Consider the following 27,189-nt stretch of genomic DNA (forward strand, 5'->3'; position numbering starts at 1 on the left):
GAGTGTATACATGTACATGCTTGTCATATATAACATTCATACTTCTGCCTGCATGAAGCAGGCAGTTTTCTTCCATTCTAATGTGGACATTGAAATTCACATCCACTCTAGCACATACTGTCATTGCTTGCTTTGTAATTTGCAAATCTATTTGGGACATCTTCACTGAATGTGCATGTGGTGCACTCAGCACATTCATGCCAATTGGCACTCACATGGATTACCCAGCATTAAACACTGCTTTCGATTATCACAACTGCAGCAATAGACTGAGGCACAGGACCCTACTGGTAGCAGTCGGAACTCATTTGAAAAACAAACAAAAATCCAACACCACAAAATCACTCCCTTTCTCTTCCAACTCTGACTCTCTCTCTCAAGTCCTTACCCAGCAATACTCAATCTCAGCATCCCGCATCTATATTTACTCTCTGCAGAGAGAAGTTTGTTTGACAGGAGCAGAATTTAGCTACTAGACATGTGGCAGCACAGCCCTTTGCCTGATATACCTCATTCCCATCCTATTTGGGATGTAACTACACAACCAGGTGACCTACGTTTTCAACTGTGTCTATGGATGAGAATACCAGAGAGAAAATTGAGCATATTTACCTCCAGGAACATCCCCTCCAGTCCACCTGTGGGTCAGTTGTGCAGGCTCCTGCCGCAGTCTGAAACAGATGAGAAGAATAACTTATAAAATACTAAAACAGGGTGCTGCAAGTTTAGGTAGAACAGAAAATGTGAAAGTTTTGAAGAACTTTGGTAACATCATTCTGAATCCAGCCAAGTCCTTTATAGCATAAGCATTCCTTGTCCTCATTCAACAGCACACACTAGCCTCTGGGTAGTCCTACATCTCCCATGCTTCAAATTCACAGCCTTATCCTCATGTATGAAGGCAGTTCATCTAAACAGCAGACCCTGGAGTAGAGGAAACACAGTCCAACCAGCAGGCATCAGACTGTAAGATCTTGGGAACTACATATGGCATTGGAACTACAACTCTAATGATAGTATCAATAAATCAAGGGGAACTAGATTACAATCTACAGCTTTGTATTTGTCTGGATTTTTCTGATGGAAACTGCTTCATTCTGGCATGTCCCAAAGAAAGCTGATGTTCAGAGGCTTAATAATACAGGGAAAAACACAGCTGAAAAATCCCCAGTAAGTTTTAGCTGTAAATAAATCAGTAGAAGCGTTGCCAAGAAAACAAATCTTTGGTGCAAAATCCACTTTTCTCTGTCGGACCCAGTCTAGAAATCTAACACACAGACTTTGTGAGGTGCAGGCAGGATTTTTATTTTGTATTTTTGCCAATACAGATAAATGTGTTGGCATATCTATTGCTTTCACCACGTGCCGTGGCTGAGAGGTTGAACAGATGCATTCTAGCCAGTGACGTGACCAAATTGCTCAATGTTTCATTAATCTCCAACTGCATCTGGACTGAGAACAATCTTCCTGCAGTGTGAACTTTATATGATTTAGTATACAGGAAAGTCATCAGAACGAAGAATGTGATGATAGATTTGAGTGTTCACAGGACTGGGATAGAATGCTTTCATTATTTTATTTTTCAAAAACTTCTAGCAAGGTCAGCAGCTTGACTCACTTTCATGACAGCAATAACGAAAATAGGTTATTCTGCAGCTTTTTAGTTTTTTTAATGGTTTCACTTCATTTTGTGCTATTCAAAAAGCTATGCAACCTGGTTTTGGCTTATAAAGAGTTCTTTCTCTTCATCGTAGCTGGTATGATTCTGTATTTTATTAGGATGAAAATGGCACTGATAAAACACTGATGCTTTCATTGCTGCAGAGAAGTGCTTGCACTGTCAGGGCCTTTTCTGTTCCTCGTTCTGCACGGCCATTGAGGAGCTGGGAGTGCACAAGGAGCTGGGAGGGGTACAGCCAGGGCAGCTGGCTCAGACTGGCCAAATGGATATTCCACACCACGTGTGCTGTGCCATAGAACTTGGGGGGATTTGGTTGGGTTGGCACTGCTGCTGCTGGGGGACTGACTGAGCATGAGCCGGAGTCTGGTGCATAATTGCATTGTGCACCAATCATTTGGTTGGTTTTGTTTGTTTTTTTTTTTTATTTTCTTTTTCTCCTCCTTCATTTCTTATTAAACTGTCCTTACAGACAAATTCTCATGTACCATTTTCAATTCCCTCCCCTATAGCCCTAGGGGAAAATGAACAAGTGGCTTTTGTGGTATTTAGCTGCCTCCTGGTTTAAGCCACAACATCACGTTATCAACATAGCCATCAATACTGACTGCATTCAGGGCTCTTGGAGGAAACACCAGGAGGAAAATCAATGTGTTAGGGAACCAAGACAGATATTGCTATAGTCCCTCTGTACCAGGGATGAAGTACAAAGTATGAGTTGCTGCTGGCTATACCGAAATTTTATTTATGTGCGTACGTGTTTGTATGTGTGAGAAGCATTCTTTGTCTTCTTTCTCCATGCCTTTCAACCAGCACTACATATCATACATTCACACCTTGCTATGGTAATGGCAATGGCAATGACGACCAACTGCATGAATAATGGCAATATGAAAAACTGCCTTGCTCTGCTTTTTGGGACAAAAACCTCAAGGATCAGAGTCTGGCCCCTTTGACTAGGAATCTCTGAGAATTTTCATGTACTAGAAACAAAAAATTTAAAAAGAAGATATGTGTGCCATCAGAGGAAGAAATCAAGCAATTTTAAGTGCTGGCAATGGATAGGAGGGAGGTTTGCAGGGTCATTACTAAGGTCCTCTAAGAAAAGCTCAAAGCTCAGTAGGAGGGAAGACAGGATAACTTCAGGTCAGGTGAAATCTGTTTTCAGAGCTAATGAGGAGGTGAAGACACACATGCACACCTGCCTGTCAATAAGTCTGATCATTTGAGAGCTGTAGTCCATTCAACTCCCTCTGAACTCTGCAGGAACTGAAGCTGCTAGAATGAGCACAGGTGTAGCTCAGGAGTGAAAATTCACATTGACGCCAATATCTGCCTTCATTCTACGCCAGAACAATTCTGCAGTGCCATGCAATCCTAGAATTCATTCTCAGAAAACTTCAGCACAGATCAGCAATATTCCCTGTTCTTATTTTTTGGGCCCTGCTTGTCTGAGACATTTCAGTTTGCATTTCTTGGTACATACAATACATCATAGTTCTAACTAAAAATTAAAATTAACCCAGGAAACAACATCTGAGAGCAAACTTCTGATATACTGAAGAGACAGAATTATCTTATGTGAGAAACACTTCGGTCTGTAATCAGTTATTTCTCCAGGAAATTTCATCGAGACCTGCCATTGTATGTAAAATGGCAATTGATTTTTCTTATTTCAGAAAATACTATCAGGCAGACATTTCCCTTTTCTAAAACACTTGAACAAATTGTGTGCAATAGAGAATGTGATCCAATTTCTGTTCTGACTGAATTATTCATTACTAGATTACTCAATTGTCAGTGCCAGTGTCACTCATATCCCTTTAGGCTACTTCTTTGCAAAGGGACATGAGTAGTAGATGAGCTTTTCTTTGCCAGACAAAACAGTTTGCTTTCTATCTGATGATGACTGACATAACCACATAGAGGTAGAAATTAACACTTACTCTTCTCATTTTAAACCTGGAAACATAGCAGTACTTACAGTCAGGGAATCTCCCAATGCTCCAATGACTTTGATATCAGCAGGCTGTAGCTCATGTACTAAAAAGGAGTAGGAATAATAAAAAAAAACATACTAATTGATAACTGACATAAAATGCTATTTATTGGAATGAAGGTCCAAGTCTTTGGTTTCAACCTGATGTTATTTTTACAGACTTTTAAGGAGAATGAGTGTGAAGTTCTATATGCCTGCCAGGCAAAATATATAACTTCTTGCCAGTTGTTTGCAATAGTGTACTCGACAAACAAGGGAATAAACGAACCTTAAGCAACTATTCAAGTGTCACCTTAAGGAAAAAAAAAAAAAAAAAAAAAAAAAAAAAAGGAAAGATTAGATATGTTCAGGATTCATTTTTAAGGTTTGGGTCATAGATCAATTCTGCCCACAATGCCTTCCAGTTATGCACAGCACTGCTACTATGCTACTGATAAGGCAAGGTAGGTCAAACTTGCTTACCTAGACATCTTTAATCTGCCACATTGCTATATAAGATATATGTACATGGTAAATGGGATTGCATTTATCCACCTGCTGCATTGTAGAACTTGCTGTCTGTGGAAGGATGGATTTTCCTATTTTGCAGTTAAATACATCAGTTTTTACCGTTTTCATTCTATCTAGAACTTGCAGTTTCAAGACTTAAAAACACAAGGTGATGTATATCCTTCCTGTTCAGGATTTTAGCTGATGAGTCCATCCTCACCTGATGTTGGGACACGACTGGATGGAGCCTTTTCAGAACATGACAGGTCACTGCCCCAATTCTGAAATGACAGTTCACACAACTGTGTCACCTTTTCGTTAGAAGAAACATGGAAAACACACATGGTTTAATTGTATGGTGAAGAACAAGATCAAATTTAAAAATAGATACTAGTTTGGTGCTGTGTAGCTCAACAGTCATAGTCATTAAAGTTAGAAAACACTATTAAAGTTAGAAAAGACCTTTAAGATCAGAGTCCTTCCTCCCCTTTGTGGAATGCTGTCCAAACATTAAATCATTTCTGGGGAAGTTTTCTAGCCAAAATACACCATTTTGCCAAAGTCAAGACATATAATCTAGAAAAATTATTTGTGACAGAGTTCCATAAATAGATACTTGTTTGCCCTTTTGCCCTTTCCACAGTCTGGAGATTTCATCTGTGACTGAGGAGGTGGCATCTTCATGCTTGAAAATCTGTAATTGTTGTAATGATATCTGCTTACTCTGACCTCAGACCTGACCTTACTTGGAGCAGCAGGTTGTACCAGGGATGCCCTGAGGATCCCCTTCCAACCTGAATTATTACTATAAGTGCACAATCCTATCCTTCAGTAAATAAATGAACATAGGCCAGTGGTCTTCAAAAAGTACAGTTAGTATTTTAATATTGAGACAAATTTGTCTGTTCTCCTACATAACAGTGTAATAGGCTCTACTACCAACCTTCTAGTTAAAGGCTGCCTCCAAAATCTAGAAAAGAAAGCTGGGCTTATTTTCAGGTGAAACAGGAAGATGTTCATACACTCTTTCTGCTATTTCTTTCCTTCACTTTATCACTTCAGAACTTATTGCAGTTGAGATTCAGTAAGTACGATTGCCATTAAAAGTATATAACCAGCTCTACAGATTAAAAATCCCATTTCAACATTGCAAACTATGGCTTGCTGAAACAATATTAGCCGTTTCTGTTTGTAATCCTCAAGGCACGGGAAGATTTTCATAATTTAGACAGGCACAAGGACCCCCCCCAGTATGTCCAAGTACATGGCCGACTTTGACTGCTGTCTCTAATCATAGCTACATTATCAAAACTGAGCATTCCTTGCATGCCTGCAGCTCTTTGTCAAAAGCAAGTTTCTGCCCCATTTCTTCAAGTCCAACACAAAGTTTGCTTAATCTGTAGTTTGCTATGGTAGTTGCTCATTCATTATGAAAAGTAAATCCCTTTGAGAGCAGATCTCCATCACATCCTGTGCAGCTGGCAGCATATGCAATAAATAAATATGACTGCCCTCTGCAGGTTAAATCTACATGAGAACATGGAAATACAGAGGCTCAAGAACATATAAACCTTCCTTAGATCATCTGGGGATTCAGCATCCTAAATTCTCTTCCCCCTGCTGTGAGGTACTTGCAATACAAGTTAAGGATGCACTCCAGGTGACTTACTGTAGAAATTGCACCTGATACAATTCGTTTTGTCTGGCTTTGAGGACAAGAAGTGTTTAACATTTTTTACACAAGAAACAATGCAATGCAAGTTAGACTTTTCTGTCTGAAAATTGGTGATAGGTTATCACATTTATAACCTCAGAAGGATGTGTGAACAGCTTGTCTAAAATGCAGCAAAAGAAGCAACAGTTACCTGTGTTGGCTCACTGGTGGGAAGCACAGGAGAATTTGTGTTGTTGCTATTTTTATTTGTACTTAGGAAGGAGTTATTCTGTGACAAGAAAGAATTTAAAGTTAGAGAAACTAGGCAATAATTATGTGGCACACATCATATCAAGTTATGTCAAGACATGATATCACCAAAGTTGTAGCTGTCTAACCAGCAAAATGAGGATCTGGATTTCGAAACTGTTTTCCATATCTTAAAATTCAGAAGCAATATTTCCTCTTTAGTCTCTTATGGTAAAAATGATGTATGTGTCAGATCCTGTTTAGCAGTTCAACTTTCTCCTTTCTTAAGCCTTCCACAAATTACTTAGACTTTATTATCTGTTAGTCCCTTTAAAAGACATTGTTGCAAAGTCTGGAGAAACCTGGACATATCTTCCCATGTCAGCAGAGAGTAATAAAAACTGACTACTGTATGAATCACTCCTCCCTTCTAGAGAAACTGTACAAATTGCATTGTTATTTTCATCCTCTTCTAATGCAACATGCATTAAGGAAGACAGGCACATTGTATAGACTAAAAATCTTCACAGAGATACGTAGTTATCTCAAGTAAGAGCAATTCCAGAGCGATTATTTCCACAAAGAGGTCTAACGAAGCACTAAAATCAGAAAGCATATTTAATCAATTAAAATACCCTCTCATCTTTTATTTCGAGGGTTTTATCCTACTCTAATTTGCCTTGATGCAAATAGTTTTCCTTGGCTTTTTGGGCCTTTGCAGTCTGTCTCACCTGTTGTTTTCATGGGATCACTTTCAGATATAGTAAGAGTCTAAAACCATACTCAGAAACAGTAAAAACAATAAATGGAATTTGTGAGTGTCCAATTTCAATTCATTTACTATCCTCTTTAGTCATACAGAAGGCAAAATCATAGAATCATAGGAAGACCTGGTTGGAAGGGACCAGAAAGACCATCTAGTTCCAACTCTCTGCTGTTGGCAGGGCTGCCACCCACTGGGTCATGACGCCCAGAGCTTCATCCAAACTGGCCTTGAAGACCTCCAGGCATGGGCCATCCACAGCTTCTCTGAGCAGCCTGTGCAAGGGACTCATCACCCACTGAATAAAGAGTTTCTTCGTAATACTTAATCTAAATCTAGTCTCTTTTTGTTTAAAAAAAAAAAAAAAAAAAAAAAAGCAACAAAAAAACACAAACAGAAAACCACATTACTCTTTGTCCCATCACTACATTTCCTGATGAAGAGATCCTCTCTCTATCCTCCCAGTAGGTCCCTCAAGGTAATGGAAGGCCACAATGAGGTCTGCTCAGAGCCTTCTCTTCTCTAGGCTGAAGAAGCCAGCTCCCTCAGCCTGTCTCCATAGGAGAGGTACTCCTGCCCTCTGATCATCCTCATGGCCTCCCCTATGGGCTCACTCCAACAAGCCCATGCCTCTCCTGAATTGGAGGCACCAGAGCTGAATACAGCATTACAGGTGGGACTCATGAGAGCAGAGTAGAGGGAAAGAGGCCCTTGTCCTGCTGGTCACACTGCTTTTGATGCAGTCCAGGATACAATTGATTCCCTGGAAACAGATTATTCAATTCCTTTGTACCACTATTTCTTGTTCTTTACCTCAAAGCTGAGAAGGGAAAGATACTGGCATCTCTATCTCTGAGTGTTTTAAATCACAATAGGATTGCCATTTCTGAAAACAACGGCCATCCTTTGCAAAGGATATGAAACTTCTCTGTGGCTATGTCTGAACAGCAGCATCTTTGAGTAGGGATGGACTAACAGAAAGAATTATAAAAATCCACATTATATGGCACTGAATAAGTTCCTAGGTTAACTTAATTACTGGGCAAAATGAAGTAGAACCAGTTTAACTAAACCTAATGATTTTTGAAACATGCTGATTAACAACCCCCAGATCTTCCCTTTCTAACAGGGTGGATGCAATATAGACAAAATCGTTCTTTATGTCTTGAATGACTGTCTCCAGACTTCATAGTACAAATCAGCTCCCCAGTCTGTTCAGTTCTTCGGTCTCTACATTGAAACTGCTGAAGAAAGTGGGTCATTTACTGCTGACTGCAGGGGTTATTTCCACATGCTGATACCCAGCAACAACACCATAAGTTCAACAGCTTGTTTTGTGAAGGCAGAAGTGTCTGAAGTGCCCAAAGTATCCCTGTTAGGGGCTAGGTCAGCAAAACCAGCTTTTCACTAATTCAAAGTAAAATAGATACTGGGATTTTCACAGCCACTGCAGTGTCTGAAACTCACATTGATTCTAACAGGAAAGTTAATTCAGAATATTCCATTTGCTGTTGAGCTGCCTAAGTACTTCAAAAATATATATTTTCTGCTACAACTTAAAACACACAAATCAGCACACTGTCTATCAGTACTCACTGCACAGTAAAAGGATACCAGAGAAGGTATAGCAAGAAAGTCTGCTCATCCATAGGTCGGCAGAGAAGGAAAGTCTTCAGCAAACTCCCCGCAGACATACAAAATCCCTGCCCTCTGCGGGGTGCACAGACAGATACAGCTGCCTGATACCCAGCTTTCACGACATAGGGATATTTACCTGAGTCGGGCAGCTGAGGACAATGTCAGTCAAGAAGTCAAATGAGTCAGCTTTCTGGCCTACAGGCTGCAACTAGGAGGGAAAACAAAACAAAACAAAAAAGCCCACACCATTGTAACTGCCTCAGTTCATCTTACATTTGTATAAAAATTCTCATCAAAGGAATTTAAACACCACTCTCATATTTTTAAAAAAGTGCTTGCATTTACTGACCTCGGTTTACTCAAGGCTGAAATGCTACTCAGAAGGAACATGGCAACTGTGTAACAAAACAGCAACTCTAGAAAGAAGTTTAAAATGGGAAGTGGAAAGCTATGCTGGATCAGCTTAAACTCCCGGAGGATTTTGGCAGGCACATGAAGTTCCTTGGAATTTTGCCAGAAGGCAAGCTTGTAAACTGTTCTCTTCCATACAAGAGGAGATGCTAAGAATCCCTCTGTTCTTATTGCTAAGCTGCATGATGTCGTCTCCAACGAAAGACTGCTTGTGTGCAGAAGATCAAACAAAATTTAAATAGAGGCACTACTTGATGATTGCAGAGAGTCCTGTTAGCTGCTAAGACATTACCTGGAAGTACATAGAAGATAGCAACCAGAATCTGAGACTTCTGACTACAATGCTAATTCTGCACTGCGACGCTAACTAAATGGGATTGCCTAAGCAATCAGAAAAACAACTCATTGTTGCTAGATTTTGTTTCCAAAGGTAGTAAATTAATTTGAATTAAAACTATTTCTGAGTGATACATTCACAATACAAGGATTTAAAACACTTTTAAGATACCCATTTTGAATTGACATACACCATTAACAATTCTTTATTTGGTAGTCTTTCATTTAAGACCATAGAGACACCATCCTTATTAAATAGTGTCCTGACTTTCATGACAATGAGTGAAATAAACTTCAAGCTGCTCGGGTTAAATCAGGAATGCCTGATTGACAGCACCTCTCCCTTCCCTGCAGATATGTGGGAGTATCTGACTGGGAAAGAACAAACAAGCACTGGAGACCCATTAGCAAGTTACAGACTTACCCAGATCCTCATTGCAACTTTCATTACAAAATTTTAATGGTAGTCAGGTCAAGCTAAAGATTGTATTGTGGGCAGAGCTTGTCACCTTACCATACTATTCCAGAGAACCTTGGCAAGTTGAGAATGGCCCTTCTGGCTTGGATGGAAGCAGTCAGGTGCAAAGTAGGAGATATCAGGATGCCCATCCTACAGATGAAAGCATAAGGGACACTGAAGTGCAGAAGTATTCACCAAGCTCCAACTGTGGATTGCTGAGGTTGTATCAGAATCAATAACAGGAGATGCATTCTACTTGTCCTTGCCACTCCAAAGAAGAAAATCTCATTAGTAGCTGGTGATAAACAGCATGTTTTGTCAGGCACCCTAGCTACCAAAAATGCTTAACTAGAAATGCTTATGCACATCCAATATCAGATCCACAAGGAAGAAGCAAAAACACAGTTTTCAGTTTGATCCCTAGACTCTCTCAGTTCTGTGATAAAAGCTGCGTTCCCCTCCTCAGCACATCACCACATTTGGCTACCCAATCACCATTATGCTCTGCAGTATCCTTACATGTGAATGAGTATTTTATGGATGCTGTACTATAGGAACAGAAAGAACCCATCTGCCTTCTCACAATTGTGTTAGTTCTACAAGTTTGAGAGGAGGGAAAAGCAAGAAGTGCCCAAGAGAAGGCTGCCAAACTGACCAACTATAACAATACAAACTCCTTTATGAACACACCTTTATTTTAATACAGATACTGGAGCATCTTAAGGAAGTGAAGTTTGAACATTTAAGTAACTTGGCTTCAGTAAGCATTGAGAAAAGAAAAAGTTTAATTATAAACTCATGAAATAACATCTTTTTGGTCATCGCAGTCTTTCCTCAAAACTTGGCCAGGTTTTGATTCAATGCGTTTGAGCAAGCTACAACCAAAATTTGAACCTATATTTGATCTTTTGCCAAGTTCAGAGGCAGAGTTTTTAGTTCAGAAACTTCTATATTTTGTGTAAGATAAGAGAAAACAATACCCTGAACTTTCTTAAAATCTGAATTAATGCTTGTGAGATTATAAAAAAAAAATGTTCAGAAGTATTTTTCTTCTACACTTACTTCCGTGTTTCTCACCTTAGTGCCAAAGCTCCTGAGGATGGGTTTTCACAGGAGCCAGCTTCATCAAAAATTAAAGCCTGTTTTTCTTTCCCCTGTGAAGTTTTCAACTAGTTTTCCAAATGTTAGAGCTTTGTCTGTAGCAGTAAATCAATTTTTCGGAATGGTCACTAGCTATTGCTGGCATTTTCAGGATCACACTGGTTCAACAATACCAGTGCAATCCTTATTCAATATTTTGCCCCACCTGTATTTTGTTCCAGGTGAGATGACTAAGTACAGTTGTATCTGAAAATCCGCAAGTGGAGTTTCAGTTTCAGAGAAGGTTTGGGTCACTTCCCAGATTCATAGTTTGCTGGGAGGTTACAGAGATTACTCAAAGAGCTGAAGTATAGTTGCCAATAATAGGAAAGATCTACTACTATCTCTAGTCTGTATGTAAACTTATTCTACAGATTCAGACAGAGAGTGAAGTTATAGGGCACAAAAAGTTGTCTCCTGTGAGTAACACAGCAAGGTTGCTTTAAGAATTGTAACTTAGTATCTCTGTATTTTATTAATCATGTTATATTTTGAGAAAGAAAAATATTTACATACCTTGAGAACACACACAAACCAACCTCTCAACTCAGCTTTTGATTTGTTTTCCGAAACAGCAACTCATATTGACAGCACAATATGTAAAACAAAGAACTGATAATCTAATCTACTGGGCCAAAAGGCAACAAGTTCTAGTAAGAAAAGCACATGACAAGCAGAAATCATTGTGCATACTGTCTCTAAAGGCTGGATGCCCACACTTAGTTCTTTGAAGCCCCCATTTATACCATACCTGATCAAGAGGAGTCTTGGGATTTTGGAGGAAAGTCTGGATGACCACTGTAAAATTGTCATGGGTATCATATCTGCCAGACTCCACCAGTGTTTGAATACCAAGCTGCAAAAAACGAAAAACAGGAACCAATATTCTATCAACATTTGTGCATAACAATTTTTCTTGTTTTTTGCTTTTTTTTTGTTGTTGTTTTTAGTTTATTTTTGAGGAAAAAAAACCACAACAACTAAGAATCAGGAAGAAGCTTTTACTTGATAATTGAAATAACCAGAGACACTGGTTAAAGGTAACCATTGAAAAAGTGGTTAAGAAGGATGGAACACAATACTGCAGTTGTTTGTGAGAAACAGGATTTTGGTGACTGAACTCCTACCTATCCATCTGCATTAGAAAATGTTGGGGTTTTTTTTGAAGAATTGCTTCTAATTTTCATCATGTGGTGTTCTGAATAACATCAAATTACCTTCTTCATAACTCATACAGCTCTCCTAGGTAAAGTATTGCTATGATTTGCTATAAACAGACCATTTGCTTGGTAGCGAAGAATTCGTCTCCATTGGAAGCAAAGTAACTGCACCACTCTTGATAAACATACCTGGTAAGCTTTAATGGCTTCCCTCACCATTGTTAAGTTTTCTGAGTTTTCTTCTCCTGTGAGAACACAACTACACAGATAACTGTGGAGAAGTTAGAGGAGAAAACAAGGAGAGTTAGAAACATGAGATTGCAGAAGTGGTTCTTCGTTACCCAACCTCCTCATGACATGGTAGTAACAAAGGCATTTGTACATTTTTGAATCTGTGAAATGTCTTTCTGTCTTTGCCACCGCATACAATTTCAAACCTCAGTCTTATTTACCATCTCATATGAATTGTACTGCACACTGTGCTAAAGCCAATTTGTTCCATTCATTACATCCAGGCATCCAAAGTCCCTGCATCCTGAAACAGGTGCATGCCATTCCCTCTGGGACTAGAGAAGATACCATTAAAATGTACTGGTTATACGTTACCTCTGAGCTGTTATCTTTTTGAGGCATCAATGTGAGCAAAGAAAGTAATTATACACTGCAATAAAACTTCTGAAAAAAGAGATATCTGTCTACTCCGCAAATACACCACATTCCCTCAAAATGCTAGAAAATCTAAATACTTTTGGAATTCAACTCCATCTCAAGGTGCTCTGTATCAGTATCTTTAATCCAAGCACACTGAAGTAAGTACAGTTTATATTGATTATGACACAATTTAGACTTCATTTCAACCAAGCTTGAATTTACCCCTAATCCTGTTAAGCCTTCCCAAGTCCCTATAAAATCCTATTGCAGCTAGGACTTTCCAGCCTCAACCAAATGCAAGCTCTGCTACCTCTGATGTAAACTCTGGATAGGCATGTTCTCTCCAGTGTTAACCTAATCAGCCTCACACATTTGTTCTTAAGTGATGCATAGCCCAGGAATCCAAAACTTCTGCTTCTTAATAGTAGCTCAAAGTGCCTTATTTTATATAATTGTAACATCAGAAGTCCTTATATGCCTCAGCTATCTAAATAAATAACCTTATCAGTGCTTGGTACAGGCAGCTCAGTCCTCCAGACTCAAATTTGATCAAGGAACATCTTTGTACCACTGTACCAACACTGGTCTGATGTTACTTTTATTCTACAGTCAAAGACTAAGAAGCTGCTTGAAACACTTGCAGCCAATGAAGTGAATGTACTTATGAGCCTTTTAGGTCAAAGCCAAGATAAGGAAGCTACACTGGGCAGGATCATGTCAGCACTGGATGTATTGTCCATAGGATTGTTGTGCTAGGACATATTTCTATACAATTAAAGAAGCATGGAATGAGAACTTTATCATCACAGACAGTAAATTCAAGTACAAAAGAAAGTCAATCAAGCCTTACTCTGACATGTAAGTGGGACACTGAGCTTCAGTATCCACAAACAACTGTCTCATACTCAGGATGTCCATTACTCCAACTATGCTCACTAGAGCTTTTGGTACCTGAAAGGAAAGTCAGATTTCAGCTTAGAAGGAACTATATACATAGCCCACAGTGCACTCATTTTATCCCCAAAGTCCAGCCATTTAACACTCCTTCCCTTTCTCTATATATATTTCTCAACAAAATCACTCACAAAACTTTGACTCAGCTGTTGAACTCTTTCTGCTACCATATTTCAGTATCACTGTGTCTCATTTCAGATAGCATCTCACTAGTCTTAGATAACACACAAGCATTACCCTCTGTGAAAATCAGTCGAGTACATTTGGTACCAGACCAGAAAAAAATCAGTAGAGCTAGTAACATTAAATTACACACCAACTCAGGCTAGAGTGCCAGGACAATTTCACAGTACTTGCCTGTTCATGCAGAATATCAAGAGTTTCTTGAATTCTACTGGTGAAATTTACAGCTGAGTAGTGATCCTGATAGAACAAGGAGATAATAGATTTGTTAAATGGGGACACACGACATTTGGGTTGGGAGAACAGTTCGCTTCCTTTTCTGCCATACTCCTGTGATCAAGAGAAAGTTCTTGCTTCTTTCCAGTTATAAGTTAATGTAAAACATAGGAAGACTTGGTGAAATTTTGGGTTTAAAATACAGCTTGCTGATTAGCAGCAAGTTCCTTAATGCAACTTCCCTTATACATACTTCACCTATACTTGGCATCGCCCTACACTAGGAGTTATGAGGTGATGACAGCCATTGCAGAATTGGATTGACGACTGTTCAAAACAATATTATTTTTTCTTGGATGTATAATGAGGCTTTACTAGCAGTGGAGCAGTTACCAAATTGGCTCTTCTATCATGGTAAGAGAAGACAAGTGTTTTTACCCTGGAGTAAACCAGGGTAAACATAATCATCATAATATAACACAACCAACCATCATAACATAAACATAACCAACATAACGAGAGAACGGAACCATCTTACTTGGTTGCCAGTAGCAGTTTGTATATCAGGGCACTGTCAGCAGTGATCTTTATCAACACATACAGCAGCTCTATTAGAACACTCACTGTCACCACTGTGAAAGCTCTAAGTATCTGTGCATTTCTACACTGACATCACAGAGCCCCTATAGTTTTTGTCATCCAGTTCTGTTACTCACAGGGTCTTTGCAATAGTTGCATAGATCATTGCTTCCAATATGCACTGTTATGATTTTCCAGTCAGCATTGAAGTCAATTCTCTGTGAACAAAGCAGAAAACGTCTTTGACTGATATGCATCAGTAGCATCTTTGCGGATGGATCTATCATGTGAAGCAGCACCAGTTTCTTTTCATGCTGCAAGATTAGAGACCCAGACAACTTACAGAATCATTTTTCATTAGTCTCAGAAGAGCTCTTGCTTGGGCTGGTAAGTGCCTATGAAGAAAAACAACCAGTGAGTGAAAGAAGCACTTCTGTGGAGAGATCAACATTAATACTCCTTGGACACATTAAATTTATGAGTTGTCAAATATCAGGAGATTTAAATGATGATGCAGTATAATCCTCCTTTTTTAGTGATCAAATTATATGTTCACATCATTATGAAATGTCAACAACAAATTGAACCTGAACACAGATTTTACTCAAGTTCAATATTTAACATGGGGCCATAACTTTAACCTTCTATTACACTTCTTAGCAGCTAAAGCAGATGGAATGCAAACACAGCAGTATGCTTTGCTAGCAGACAGCCTATTTAGAATTGAAGTGCTATCAACTTATTCCTTATGGACTGAAATGACAAGGGAATCCCAAGTTGCTTAACAAGTGCTTAACTGATCTCTTAAGCAAAGTTTATGCACACACCACATTGCAAAGCTGAAGCATTTAAAAGTTCACTGTGCACATCTTCCTTGTCTCTGTAGCTTGCATCCCAAGTCGACATTCAATTTGCAATTGTGTAAAACAGTTTTTGCACTTTACGTTTCTAAGTAAATTAAAAATCCAAGTAACTTCCAAGATCACCCATGCAAGTTAAGATGACAGCCTCACTGTTTTCCAACAGCCACGAAAGCACTCTCTTCTATATATACATATATATACAAATATACATGCTTTTGTATATATACATATCTTTATTTGTATGAATGTGTACATAAAATTGCCATTATTTCTGGGTTACCTAGGCTCAACATTTCAACCTTGTTTGACTGCCCTGACATGCTGATACTCAAATATGCATACAAAAGAGAAAAGAGAACTTATGTGGAAACACTGGCCTTCTAGGCAACTCTGGAGCATGGGATGAGCTGCATTCCCCTCGAGGTTCTTGTTAGAAACACTTCAGAGACTGCATATAATTTCTGGAAGCACATCAGCTGACATTAATAGGCATGACGCTTGTTTTGTATGGTAACCAGAGCTTACCTCTCTTTTGCAATGCTCTATTTAATGTAGGAACAGGACTCTCACCACCCTCCTTCAAATGAATACTGATCTAACACTTACATATGAGTATTTACTGGGGAATGAGCCCTGTCATGCATCTACTTGGGACACAGACATCACACACATAAAAGCTCAGCTCATCATTATCCTTGTCCAAAGTCATAACCTACTTATTTATATCCCAAAGCTATCACTAGCTACTGGTGGTCAAAATTTCCTTCTGCTCTCACTGGGGAATGCCTAAGCTAGGGCATCAACTTCAGTACTGATCCAGAAGAAAACATCCCTTATGGAACTGCCACTCCAACAACTTTAGTTTCTCATGCAGTCACTGAAGTACTGATCCATCCTGAGCCAATGTAGTCAGTAAGAATGAACATCTTGAATGATGTGGCACTACTGCTTCCATTCTCAAGCTGTAGTCTCTACCAAAATTAGATCTTAAGCAACAGAAGCAGTCTGCTGATGTGAAATACAGATATTCACAGCTCCTGTCACCTGTTCTCTCCTTTCAGTCTTAAGTTCCTAACCTCATCATCTGAAATCAGAGATGTGAGCCAGGCTCTGTTTCAGCAACACATTTCAGATATGTCCTTAGCTCCAGCATGCACTTAAGCACGTTGACAATGAATGGGGGTGGGCCCAACAAAGTTTTGCCTACATTTTTGCCTACACAGCTGTATTCACCAAACAGCTTTTCAAGGCAGCTACTGATTTCACTGGAATGAACTGTTACATCTGCTTTTCAAAGCTGGTAAGGGTGCAGAACTGCCCGCTTTCAGATATGGCCCAGTATCTCTAGAAAATAATTCCTAGACTGGCTACTATAAGTATGGACCGGGCGATAATTAATTCTGAAATATCAGTGTTATCTTTCTTTTATGGACTGTTTTTCCCCCTGGATCATAGAAGAAGGGATATTTTTTGTCTGAGGCAGAACAAATCCAAAATAAATAGAGGAGTAGCAGTGGCCTGTGACAATTGTCTTATTCATCTCCCTGTTGGCTATTTACAAAACATGTCTGCAGAATACAGACAGTTCCACTTCCTTATCCACCCCAGCTGTTTGTATGAGGAGAAGACTAATTGGTATAAGTGAAATAGATCATTTTCCTTTAGACTAACATCCATCCCCTCATTTCATATTACTACCAACTATCTAATAGTAATGCCTTGGTCACTACTGACACAAACTTCTTTAAGTAAAGTTAGCGACTTTACAAGTTGTATATCCTGTTTCAAGTTCTTCCCCCGCTCCAAAATTACAAACAAACCACAACACCTGTTTAGGGTTTAACTGATACAAAATGCAAGACAACTGCTATTGCCATTTTTCCCTACAACAAGCAAAACCCAAAGTTATTCTGAATATATGCTGCCTATAGCAACGTGTGGATAAATTGTCTGGAATGGCTGAATCAGAGCCTTAGCTCTTCCAAGTGTTTCACCGATACACAGAAACAGATAATTCAGTCACTGCTAGGTAACAAAATCCATTCCTTCAAGTATGAGGGCTGTAGGATATGTCAGAGCACCTAGCAGGCCAGAAAATACAGCCATTTATTGAGATAACTTGTGCGAGTCAAAAGCTACTAAAGATCTACAGGAGTAATAAACAATACCTGTTAAAGATTAATAATCATTGCTTAGATACAGCAAATTCCAACACCTTGCTTGGCTTCTGGATTTTACCTGCAAGGTCTTGATAAATCTTAATAATCTTTGCTCAGATACAGCAAACTCCCAACTCCTCACTTTGCTACTGAATTTCACTTCCCAAACCTTTTCAGGAAGTAAGATAAATTTTTCTTCAAACAAACATAAGATTAAATTACTCAGTTCTGGGTAATATCAGCTAAGAATGTCAAACCCAGGCAAGATCTTGCCAGAACCCGTGCCCAAACTATGACCGAATTCCAGCAGCTTTCTCTTTTGTTAATTAAGCAGCACTGGCTCTTTCAATCAGAAGCCAGGGATTCCTAGGATAAGCAGTGTATAAAAAGCTCAACTTCTGCTGTCCCCCAGGTGTGACTAAAATCAAAGAACCGAAGTCTAACAATTGCTATTGCACCGGCTGCAAGTGCATGAGGTCTGCAATGTACCAAAACCTATGTTTGACCATCAGCAGTTCTCCTTTGAGTCCAGACTGTGGACAATTTCCCCCTTCTCTGTTGACCACTTTTGCCTGTCTACCCAGATGCCTGAGGTCACTTTTGGGAGATTTTACCTACTTTTTATCTTAGTAACTCTTTACCGATTCACTGCATGTTCGTTTTCTGAAAACGCTCTCAGAAATGTATAGACAGAGACACAGATAAATCACCAAAAAATGTCTGCCAATTTCTTGTTTGTGGATCTCATAACCAGGACAGCTGGCTGCATTTGAAAGCTCAGGTATGAAATAAGCTCATACATTTAATAAGTTTTGAGCTAATTTTCAGCTCCAACTAGACTGGTTTTGCTTGCTATTCAGAGCAAGTTGTGACAGCGTTTGAAACAGTTGAAAGTGAATTAGACAAAGCATCCATCTCCTACAAAGGTAAAGCAAAAAGCTGCATACTCAGCCTGTGCTCCTGGAACCGCCTGGTTAAGGAATGCGTTTGGGTCATTCTCACTCCCTGTGCCAGTTGAATAGCCCTCGATCTTAGCGTTGAACTCCCGAAAGATATCTGAAAAAGAGCAGTAAGAGAAAATGACCACATCTGTTCCCTGCACACAGGGACTGGCACACACCAGCACTGCCACAGTACGGCTGCTGCAGCCTCCAGTCTGCTTTTTCCATCCACCAAACAGCAGCAAGAGTGAACTGAGCTTAAGAGGGGCTTTAGCTCACCAGGAGCCAGTGATCAGCTAGGCCTGTTTTGCAGCTGTGCAACACCTCACACTACTGATAAAGAAGAATAAAGTCTCAGACATGGTGCCAATGAATTCCCCCTACGTTCTTAATGCCTCAGCTGTACTTTCCAGCAAGAGGTAGACAGAAATTCTGAGATGACAGTGAAAACAGTCTCATAATAAACTATGAAAGCCACCTTAACCTATAAGACTCAGTTTAACCACATTGTAACGAAGGACTTGTCAAAGGTCATAGCACCCAGTGAATCAATGAATTTCTTATAATCAATAAGACATTCTGATTATATTCGTGTTGCATTCTGCTTGTAACAAAGGGCAGGACACAGAAGGATGGTTTATTGGCTCACTTCATATAGAAGTTTGTTACTCCAGTTTGTTAATCCAAACTAAAGCTCCAGTGGCTTTGCATTAACAATAGCCTGAGTTATGAGAAGCAGCTAGTTTCAGCGAAAACAAAATTATTCCCTGCAAGTCACATGTATGCGAGCTAGCCAGATTTACTAAATAGGTCTGCTTTCTGCAATCATCTCTTTTTGGAAAAAGACAAGGTAGAATATTTATTAAAAACAAAATTTAATTGCACCTTGAGCATTTTCATGGTAGGCTTATTTAGAAATTCAAACAGACTTCACCAAGCAGTTTGAGAGGGGAGAGGGAAAGGAAAGGGAGGAAATTTGTAGCTGCTCCTCATTGATGGAACAGATATTTTCATTAGTCCTAGGATATTGTTTCTTTGAAAGGTAAATTTTGCAAACTATTTTCAAGTGGCTTAGAGACATTTCAACTTATCGCTAATCAGCACATTCCCTCTCTCCAGTCTTTTGAGTTAGATCTGCAGAAGCATTTACTTACTAGGTAGAGTTGTAACGTTCTCTAATGAGTCATCCCCTCCAATACTAAAATGAGAAAGAGAAATTCAAGTTGCTCATCTTTTAGTTGGATACAAGCAATAAGGAAAGAGAAAACCTACTACGCATCATGAGAAAAAGTGAAGGGTGATTAATTTGACAACTATCAATCTGCCATACAACATGGAAAAGACAGAAGTGAAGTGCTATTGAGGAGAACATGGCTGAGGTTTCAGTGGGAGAGTCACCTGTCAGAAGGATTTATGTGCATGCAGCTGTGCAGGGGCACAGCTAGTCATTATGAAATAGCAGAAAAGTGTGTGAGACAGCTACATATTTAAATCATCAAGCCCTAAAGTGCTGCAGACTTCAGCGGAAATTTCAAGACAACCTCCAGCCTCAAGAAGCCACTCTAAGGCAGCACCAAGCAGCCAGTCCCTTCAGTGACAGAGGGCTGTAGCAGCAGCTCCTTCATCACTTTTCCTGCTTCCTTCATAAGAGTGTGTTTTCTCCAACTTTTCAGTTGTTGGGTCACACTCTGGCGGCTTACATAGAGGGGTTAGGACAGCACAAAATTACTTCATTCACTGTCAGCTGAGCTACATCATCATCTGACCTCTGGTTTAACCTTCTATGACTTTGTGTTGCATGTGGTAAAAGATCTGCAGTTACACTGTTTTCCATTATTCTACAAATAGTTCAGAAGCGTCAAACACTGAGTAGATCTTCCCAAAGCAACAAGGCTTAACTTGCTTGTATCAGTGATTTTGCTCCAGTGCTGTGGTTCTCCAACTCTGCCCCACCATAAAGCTACAAACTCACAAGGAGCTGAAGATAAAAGCAAGTGAGTAGTTAAAAGGCTGAAGGTCTGTTGCTGAGAACATTTTGTGTAAAGCCAGCTTTGTGACAGACACTGGCTTGATACAGCTTCCGAAGAAACACTAGCCAGAAAAGTTAACCTTTTTTCACTTTCTGACAGTTGAAAGCCCCAGAAAACATGGAAGATAACATTTTCCCAGTAATAAAGACATTACCTTGTCACCTTGGCTGAAGACTTACCTCCATGACAACCCACGGAATTGAGTAGCCAAATCCATGAGACTGTATGACGCAATTCCCGTACCAGCCTGGACATTATTTTTCGTTAACACAATGAAATTAAAACACAATTACTAACACAATAGTCATTCATACATAGTCATTTTATTTACTTTTGAATGCATCTCTTCAAAAGCTTTAGAAAGCATCTGGCCTCCCTCCTGAAAAATGCATCAATATTTTTTGTAATTATTTACAAACATCATATTGTGTACGATGCACAAAATAAATGAGAGAGCAATGAAACAAAGGCCTTCTTCTCATGGGTCTGGGTGATCTGTGTAACTCATTTGCATTGCATTACTCAAGAATGATGAAAAGATCTCAAAGTTGTAAAACTTTCAGGGTAATTATAAGCAACACTACATTAATTCATCACAGAAAACAAACATATCTCAGAAGGAAGTCTTGTAATACATTTACACTAATTTGAAAACTATTGTGCCAGAGTTATTTATAGTATTAGAGAAAGAAGGAAAGCACTTTACATTTTCAGTGAAGAAAGAGGCAAGGTGACAATGACATCTCTAACAAAACACAAGAATTCAGCTATGATGCTGCCAGCTGTGATGCTACAGCCTTATGCAAAAACGGGACACCAGGTAGTACCTTAGGACAGGACAGTACCAGGCAGATGATTTGCTGCTACCTCAGATTAAGCCAAACTAAGGCAATTTAGTTGGATATTAGGAAAATTTTCTTCTCAGAAAGAGTGGTGAGGCACTGGAAAACAGGCTGCCCAGCACAGGATGCTGGTGGAGTCACTATGCCTGGAGTTATTCAAGAGATGTGTAGATGTGGCACCGAGGGACACAGTTAGTGGACACGGTGGGGATGACTGATGGTTGGATGAGATGCTCTTAGTGGTCTTTCCCAACTTTAGTGATCCTATGATTCTCTCCTCTATTTTGAGCTTTATCGAATTAATTGACTACTGGTATTCAGGAAAAAAATATTTATGTGCCAAATGCAGTTCAGATAGCAATGTACAACTGCTCTTTCTGCAAGAACAGATTTTATTACCAGTTTCTACAGACTATACTTAGAAGCATAAACACATGCAGGGTCCTAGATACTTATGATGACAACTGGATCTAGATACCATCTTGCATTTGTCGACATTACAGGATTTGCACTGAAATACTGCTATTTATTTTGGTAGACTCCTGCATGTAGGAGTTTTGGCAACGTGCCTGCCAGAGAGTTGTAAAGGCTGCATCGTTTGTATGCACAATATCTTAGCTGTTAAGGTTCACATTCAGAGAACCTGTACTCCAGTCATATCACAGATCACACAGAATCACAGAATCACCCAGGTTGGAAGGGACCTCAAGGATCATGTAGTTCCAACCCCCCTGCCTAGCTGGGCCACCGAACATACACATTTAGATCAGGTTGCCCAGGACCCCGTCCAACCTGGCCTTGAACACGTCCAAGGACGGGGCATCCACAACCTCCCTGGGCAGCCCGTTCCAGGGCCTAACCACTCTCCTCGTAAAGAACTTCCCCCTAACGTCCAACCTAAATCTTCCCTCCTTCAACTTGGATCCATTTCCCCTAGTCCTGCTATTGTCAGCCCTTTTGAAGAGTTTACTCCCCTCCTGGGTGTAGGTTCCCTTCAGGTATTGATAGGCTGCAATGAGGTCGCCCCGCAGCCTTCTCTTCTCCAGGCTGAACAAGCCCAACTCCCTCAGCCTGTCCTCATAGGGGAGGTGCTCCAGCCCCCTGATCATCTTAGTCGCCCTCCTCTGGACCCTTTCCAAAATCTCCATGTCTTTCTTGTACTGAGGGCTCCACACCTGGACACAGTACTCCAGATGGGGCCTCACAAGAGCCGAGTAGAGAGGGACAATCACCTCCCTGTCCCTGCTGACCACCCCTCTCCTGATGGAGCCCAGGATCCCATTTGCCTTTCGAGCTGCCAGAGCGCACTGCTGGCTCATGTTAAGTCTCTCGTCCATCAGGACCCCCAGGTCCTTCTCTGCCGAGCTGCTCTCAAGGACAATGTCCTTGTCTTTCATGTCTTGTCTTGTCTTTCATGTCTTTCATGTCTTTCATTGTCATGTTTTTCTGCCCAGTGTTTCCTTTGAGCTGGTTGTAAAGTTTCAGCTTTTTGCCAGTAGAAGAACATTAGGGATAATGATGTTACATAAATTTAGTGTATCTGGATATTCTTTCCAGCCTACCAAAGATAACCATCCTCAACAAGATCTACAACTTGATAAAGAAACTAGATATGAGTTAGACAAAATAAGAAGACTATCTTCTGAAACTGACAAAGTCAAAAACTTGCACCCTTTCACACCCACATCTCATTAACGACAAATTTAATAAAATGCTATTATCTTACGTTTCTTAATCACACACTATTAAAGAAAAATAAGCCAGGCAAAAGGACAAGTTCACTAACCTGATCCTGTTGAGAAAAACTGTGACACACTGAAACCTAATGCTTTTGTTAAGCCCTATTAGTTTCAACAGGGTGGGATCTTCCCTGTCTCTGACTCAGCAAACCTTTAAGCATCTCTTAAAAGGATTTGCCTATATTTTTGCCTGTGTTGAAAATTATGTGAAAATATGCGTGGGGGGAACACGGTGCTGGAGAACTGATACCTTTCTTGCTCTAGCTGCTGGGGCTATTATCATCTGTGAGTGAATGAATCTTTACTTCTAGGTAAAACAGCTATTTCCTTTCCACTGGTGAAGGCAAATGTTTGTAGTTCTACCAAGAGAACACTAAAAACACTGTCTTCTTACCGTCAAAGAATCCCCAAGGGCTGCTATCATTTTCACATCAGCTGGCTTTAGGGAATGCACTGCAAAGGAAAGAGATGTAATTGAAACTGGATAGAGAACAGCCATGGTTTTTCATCCCGGCATATGTAAAACATGCCATCATGCAATCTGATGCTCAGCCACATTGCTTTTGCAGTACTCAGGTCATTTAACAGGAGCACTTTCTAGCTCATCTTGAATGGCTGTAGCAGCAGTATCTGCACAATATCCAGTTTTCTCAGTAGGTAACATAATTACTAGAAAGACAGGAGAGCAAGGAACAAATAACAATACCATGGAATCAATATCCATCACCAAGATGATAAAATAATGCAATTCTAGATAAAGCAGAAATTTTATTTTAAATATTTTAAAATTAAAATTTTGAAAATATTTATTTTAAACGCTTTAAGAAGGCATAGAAGGTCTAAGGAGAAGACAACATGAAATGAATTGAAGAAGTGAATGCTGCTATATCTGAAAACAAAGACTACCTGAAGTTGGAGAAGGGGAGGATGGAGACCTGTCCTCACATAGCAGCTGGCTTCCGTAATTCTAAAAAGAAGAAAGATGAGTAATATTTGGCTAGGAAATGCAATCAGTTGTAACTGGGATCTCCCTAGTAGAGGCCAACTGGATAAACCAGAGTATGTTTAACTTGTAAGTAAACATAAAGGCCTTGGTTGCCCAATTCAATAGACAGATTGAGTGTTGTTTGGATTAGCATCCTGTGCTGATAACTGTGCTGTTTGAGGATGTGTTCTTACAGCTTTTCTTGATGCGTTTTGCCTAACTCAAGCAAGTACTTTCCTGTTCTGTGCCCTTTGGCCAAAGACTGATTTCACCTGAAGTGCAAAGCATGATTCATGACTACACAGGAACAGATGCTGTGAAATGCTGATGTTGACACTTACTGGAGTTTGGTTAGGGTACGTGTAATTACTGTTTTTGTACGTCTTCAGGAATGGCTCAGCCTGCAAAATGAGACAATCTGAATCAATGCAAAGCATCAGAAGAAACTTCCACTCATCAAGATTCCAGTCTTAGATCTCTGTAGATGATTAGCAGCTTGATGCAAACAAACCCCAAGGATAAAAAAAAGAAATGGCATTTTAAAAATCCGGTAACAGGGGGACTGTTTTTAGACAGCTGAATTTACAGAGTGCTCTCAGGACCCTACTGCATGTGATTAGCAAGAAGCTTGCCATCAAAGGACTGGCTTGTGCCAGCCAGAGGCAGTTTCAACAAATCAGCCAAGCTGGGCTGACTGGTGTCAGTGCTATTCCATTTCTCCTGGTGAAGCTTTCATTCAGGATGGATAACAGGAAAGCAAAATACTCTACCCTAGTGTTTTGGCTGATTGAGGAAGTTGGCCCTCAGATCTCCATTTTAAGCAGTTGACTGCTTATACTGCTGTTAGTGGCAGTGGCACAAACTATGAAGGGATGGGACACTGCTTAGTTCTGGGAGCTAGTGAAAGCTCACCCAGAGTCCCAGCCACCTCCAGCACCAGCGCACAAACAGAGATACCCTTGCAATTTACCTCACTTGGACATTTGAGGACAATTTCATTTTCCATTTGTTGGTCATCCGTCTTCTTCCCTACAGGTTCCACCTGTGAGAAAATGAAAGGTGGGAGAAGAAGGCACAGGCAAAAAGCAAATGAGCATCATAGAAAAGAGGGTAACTCTGCACTGCCAATCACTAGAAACCACCTCTGCAATAGAGCAAGTCAGACGCCATGCACTGCACTTGCTCTGTCTGTGCCACTGACTGCTGCTTTTCATACTGAGAAGGCTAACCCCCCATGTGCTACCAATGCAGTTGGATGACCAGTGCCAGGTGTGCAGAATCTTCCAAGAAAAGCCTAACACTCATAGCCTTAACGTGTCCTGGGATTTGCTGTTTTGTTATGACTGGTTTAACAGTTGAAGTGACTTTTCTTCATGTGAATACTCTTTCTTATTATAAACATAATTAACAGTTCAGAAAAGAGAGGACTAGCTGTATAGCTGCTCCTCAGGGTTCTTTTTGCTGCCAAGAGCAAGTTGAAGAGGACAAGGAGTGACAAATACAGCTTTAAAATCTTACCATGTTGTTCCACAGAGCACGTGCAGCCTGCGAATGAGACTTCTGGCTGAAGTGAAAACAATCTGGGGCAAAGTATGAATTGTCAGAAAATCCCTCCTAGAGAACGAGACAGGTACCATCACAGAGAGCAGTAAATGTGCAGTAAGCCATGCACTATCCCTTTTGAAAAATTCCAGCTGACTTCAGTGTAAAGGAGCTTCAAGGGCCTCTGAGACCAGAAGAACCAACTGGTTCAGAGAACACTGGTAACTCAAGACTGAGAAGCCTTTTAAGCATTTTTAACACGTGATTTCCAAAGTATTAAGGAACAGGCCACTATGGAGTCATAGATCATATTCTTTATTTCCCCAGAGACTCACACATAGCCTTTCATGGAAAGTGGGTTTTTATAATAGAAGTCTTAGCTTTACCAAAGTACTGGACAGAACTTTGCAGTGTGTGAGGGATGTAGGATGAATGCTCCCCAGTTAATACTTTGAACTAAATATCTACTGCGCAGTTGTTTGTAGTTGCAGAGGAGTTGACCCAGTGCCTAAAACAGTGTCATCCCATTACCTCCAAGTTATTTCATAAGCATTTTGTGCAATTTTGGATGTTATCTTAACTGAATATGATAATTATTAGGCCAGAATTCTGCTTTGTCACATCTACCAAAAAGAAGCCAGTATGACTCCGAAAAAAAATCAGACTGCACCAGGATTTAGTGAGGGCTTTGTTTTTATTTACCTGTGTTTTGGGCATGCTGATATGAGTCAGAAAAGGCTGTACGACCACTGTAAAGTCTTCCCTAGTGTCATATCTTCCACTCTCCACTAATTCACGGGTCCTCACCTTACAGAGTCCAAGAAAAAAATATTGTCATTGTTCTTTCTTTTACATCCAGCTCACTGGCCTCTCATTACTGCACAACTTCATCCAGGGATTCCCAGTCCCTTGAGCAGAAACCCAGATGCAGCCACAATGATCAGCATATACCAGGCAGCAAACACACAGGTCATTTAGGGAGTCTCAAACCAAGTTTCGTTGCAGTGAGGCAGCATGTGGGTCATGACCTGAGTGGCACAGGCAGGCGACCTGCTCAATAATCAGATTTTCTCTAAAAAAATGTTCTAGAGCCACTGAAGCATTTTCTATTTGGCTGCTATCCCTTGCCTGAAGTTCATTGCTGATTTATCATGTTCTTAGACTTAATCTCATCTCCAAAAAGGTAAGTGATCGAGAAACAACTGGCACTCACAGAATCACAGAATCATAGGGGTTGCAAGGGACCTCCAGAGATCACCGAATCCAACCCCCTGCCAAAGCAGGTTTCCTACACCAGCTCGCACAAGTAGGTGTCCAGGCAGGTCTTGAACATCTCCAGAGAAGGAGACTCCACAGCCTCCCTGGGCAGCTTGTTCCAGTGTTCCGGAACTCTGACATACTCTGCTTTTTATGTTTCTTTAACAGATTTTTCCTCATCTGTTTTTTTTTTTATTTTTTCTTCATTTTTTTTTAATTATTATTTTAGCAAACCAGAATTGTAAAGATCTTGAGCTAGTTCCCATTTTCC

General features: G+C 40.1%; 1 protein-coding gene across 1 annotated transcript in view; it reads right to left on the reverse strand.

The window, feature by feature from the left end:
• Positions 1 to 27,189, reverse strand: part of PLB1 (phospholipase B1) — a gene marked incomplete at both ends in the record, with an annotated part of 80,588 nt that overhangs the window by 16,187 nt on the left and 37,212 nt on the right. Inside the window, 21 exons of the mRNA XM_079532825.1 lie at positions 613 to 671; positions 3,663 to 3,721; positions 4,387 to 4,447; positions 6,032 to 6,109; positions 8,607 to 8,678; positions 9,732 to 9,827; positions 11,569 to 11,673; positions 12,167 to 12,248; positions 13,479 to 13,579; positions 13,940 to 14,005; positions 14,698 to 14,778; positions 14,904 to 14,955; positions 18,530 to 18,638; positions 19,678 to 19,721; positions 20,733 to 20,800; positions 23,529 to 23,587; positions 24,041 to 24,101; positions 24,461 to 24,520; positions 25,090 to 25,161; positions 25,638 to 25,733; positions 26,364 to 26,468. Coding sequence (XP_079388951.1) covers positions 613 to 671; positions 3,663 to 3,721; positions 4,387 to 4,447; positions 6,032 to 6,109; positions 8,607 to 8,678; positions 9,732 to 9,827; positions 11,569 to 11,673; positions 12,167 to 12,248; positions 13,479 to 13,579; positions 13,940 to 14,005; positions 14,698 to 14,778; positions 14,904 to 14,955; positions 18,530 to 18,638; positions 19,678 to 19,721; positions 20,733 to 20,800; positions 23,529 to 23,587; positions 24,041 to 24,101; positions 24,461 to 24,520; positions 25,090 to 25,161; positions 25,638 to 25,733; positions 26,364 to 26,468 — 1,586 coding nt within the window. The remainder of the gene's footprint in view (positions 1 to 612; positions 672 to 3,662; positions 3,722 to 4,386; positions 4,448 to 6,031; positions 6,110 to 8,606; positions 8,679 to 9,731; positions 9,828 to 11,568; positions 11,674 to 12,166; positions 12,249 to 13,478; positions 13,580 to 13,939; positions 14,006 to 14,697; positions 14,779 to 14,903; positions 14,956 to 18,529; positions 18,639 to 19,677; positions 19,722 to 20,732; positions 20,801 to 23,528; positions 23,588 to 24,040; positions 24,102 to 24,460; positions 24,521 to 25,089; positions 25,162 to 25,637; positions 25,734 to 26,363; positions 26,469 to 27,189) is intronic.

Source organism: Tetrao urogallus (assembly GCF_951394365.1).
Source record: "Tetrao urogallus genome assembly, chromosome: 2".
In the NCBI taxonomy this organism is placed as follows: domain Eukaryota; kingdom Metazoa; phylum Chordata; class Aves; order Galliformes; family Phasianidae; genus Tetrao; species Tetrao urogallus.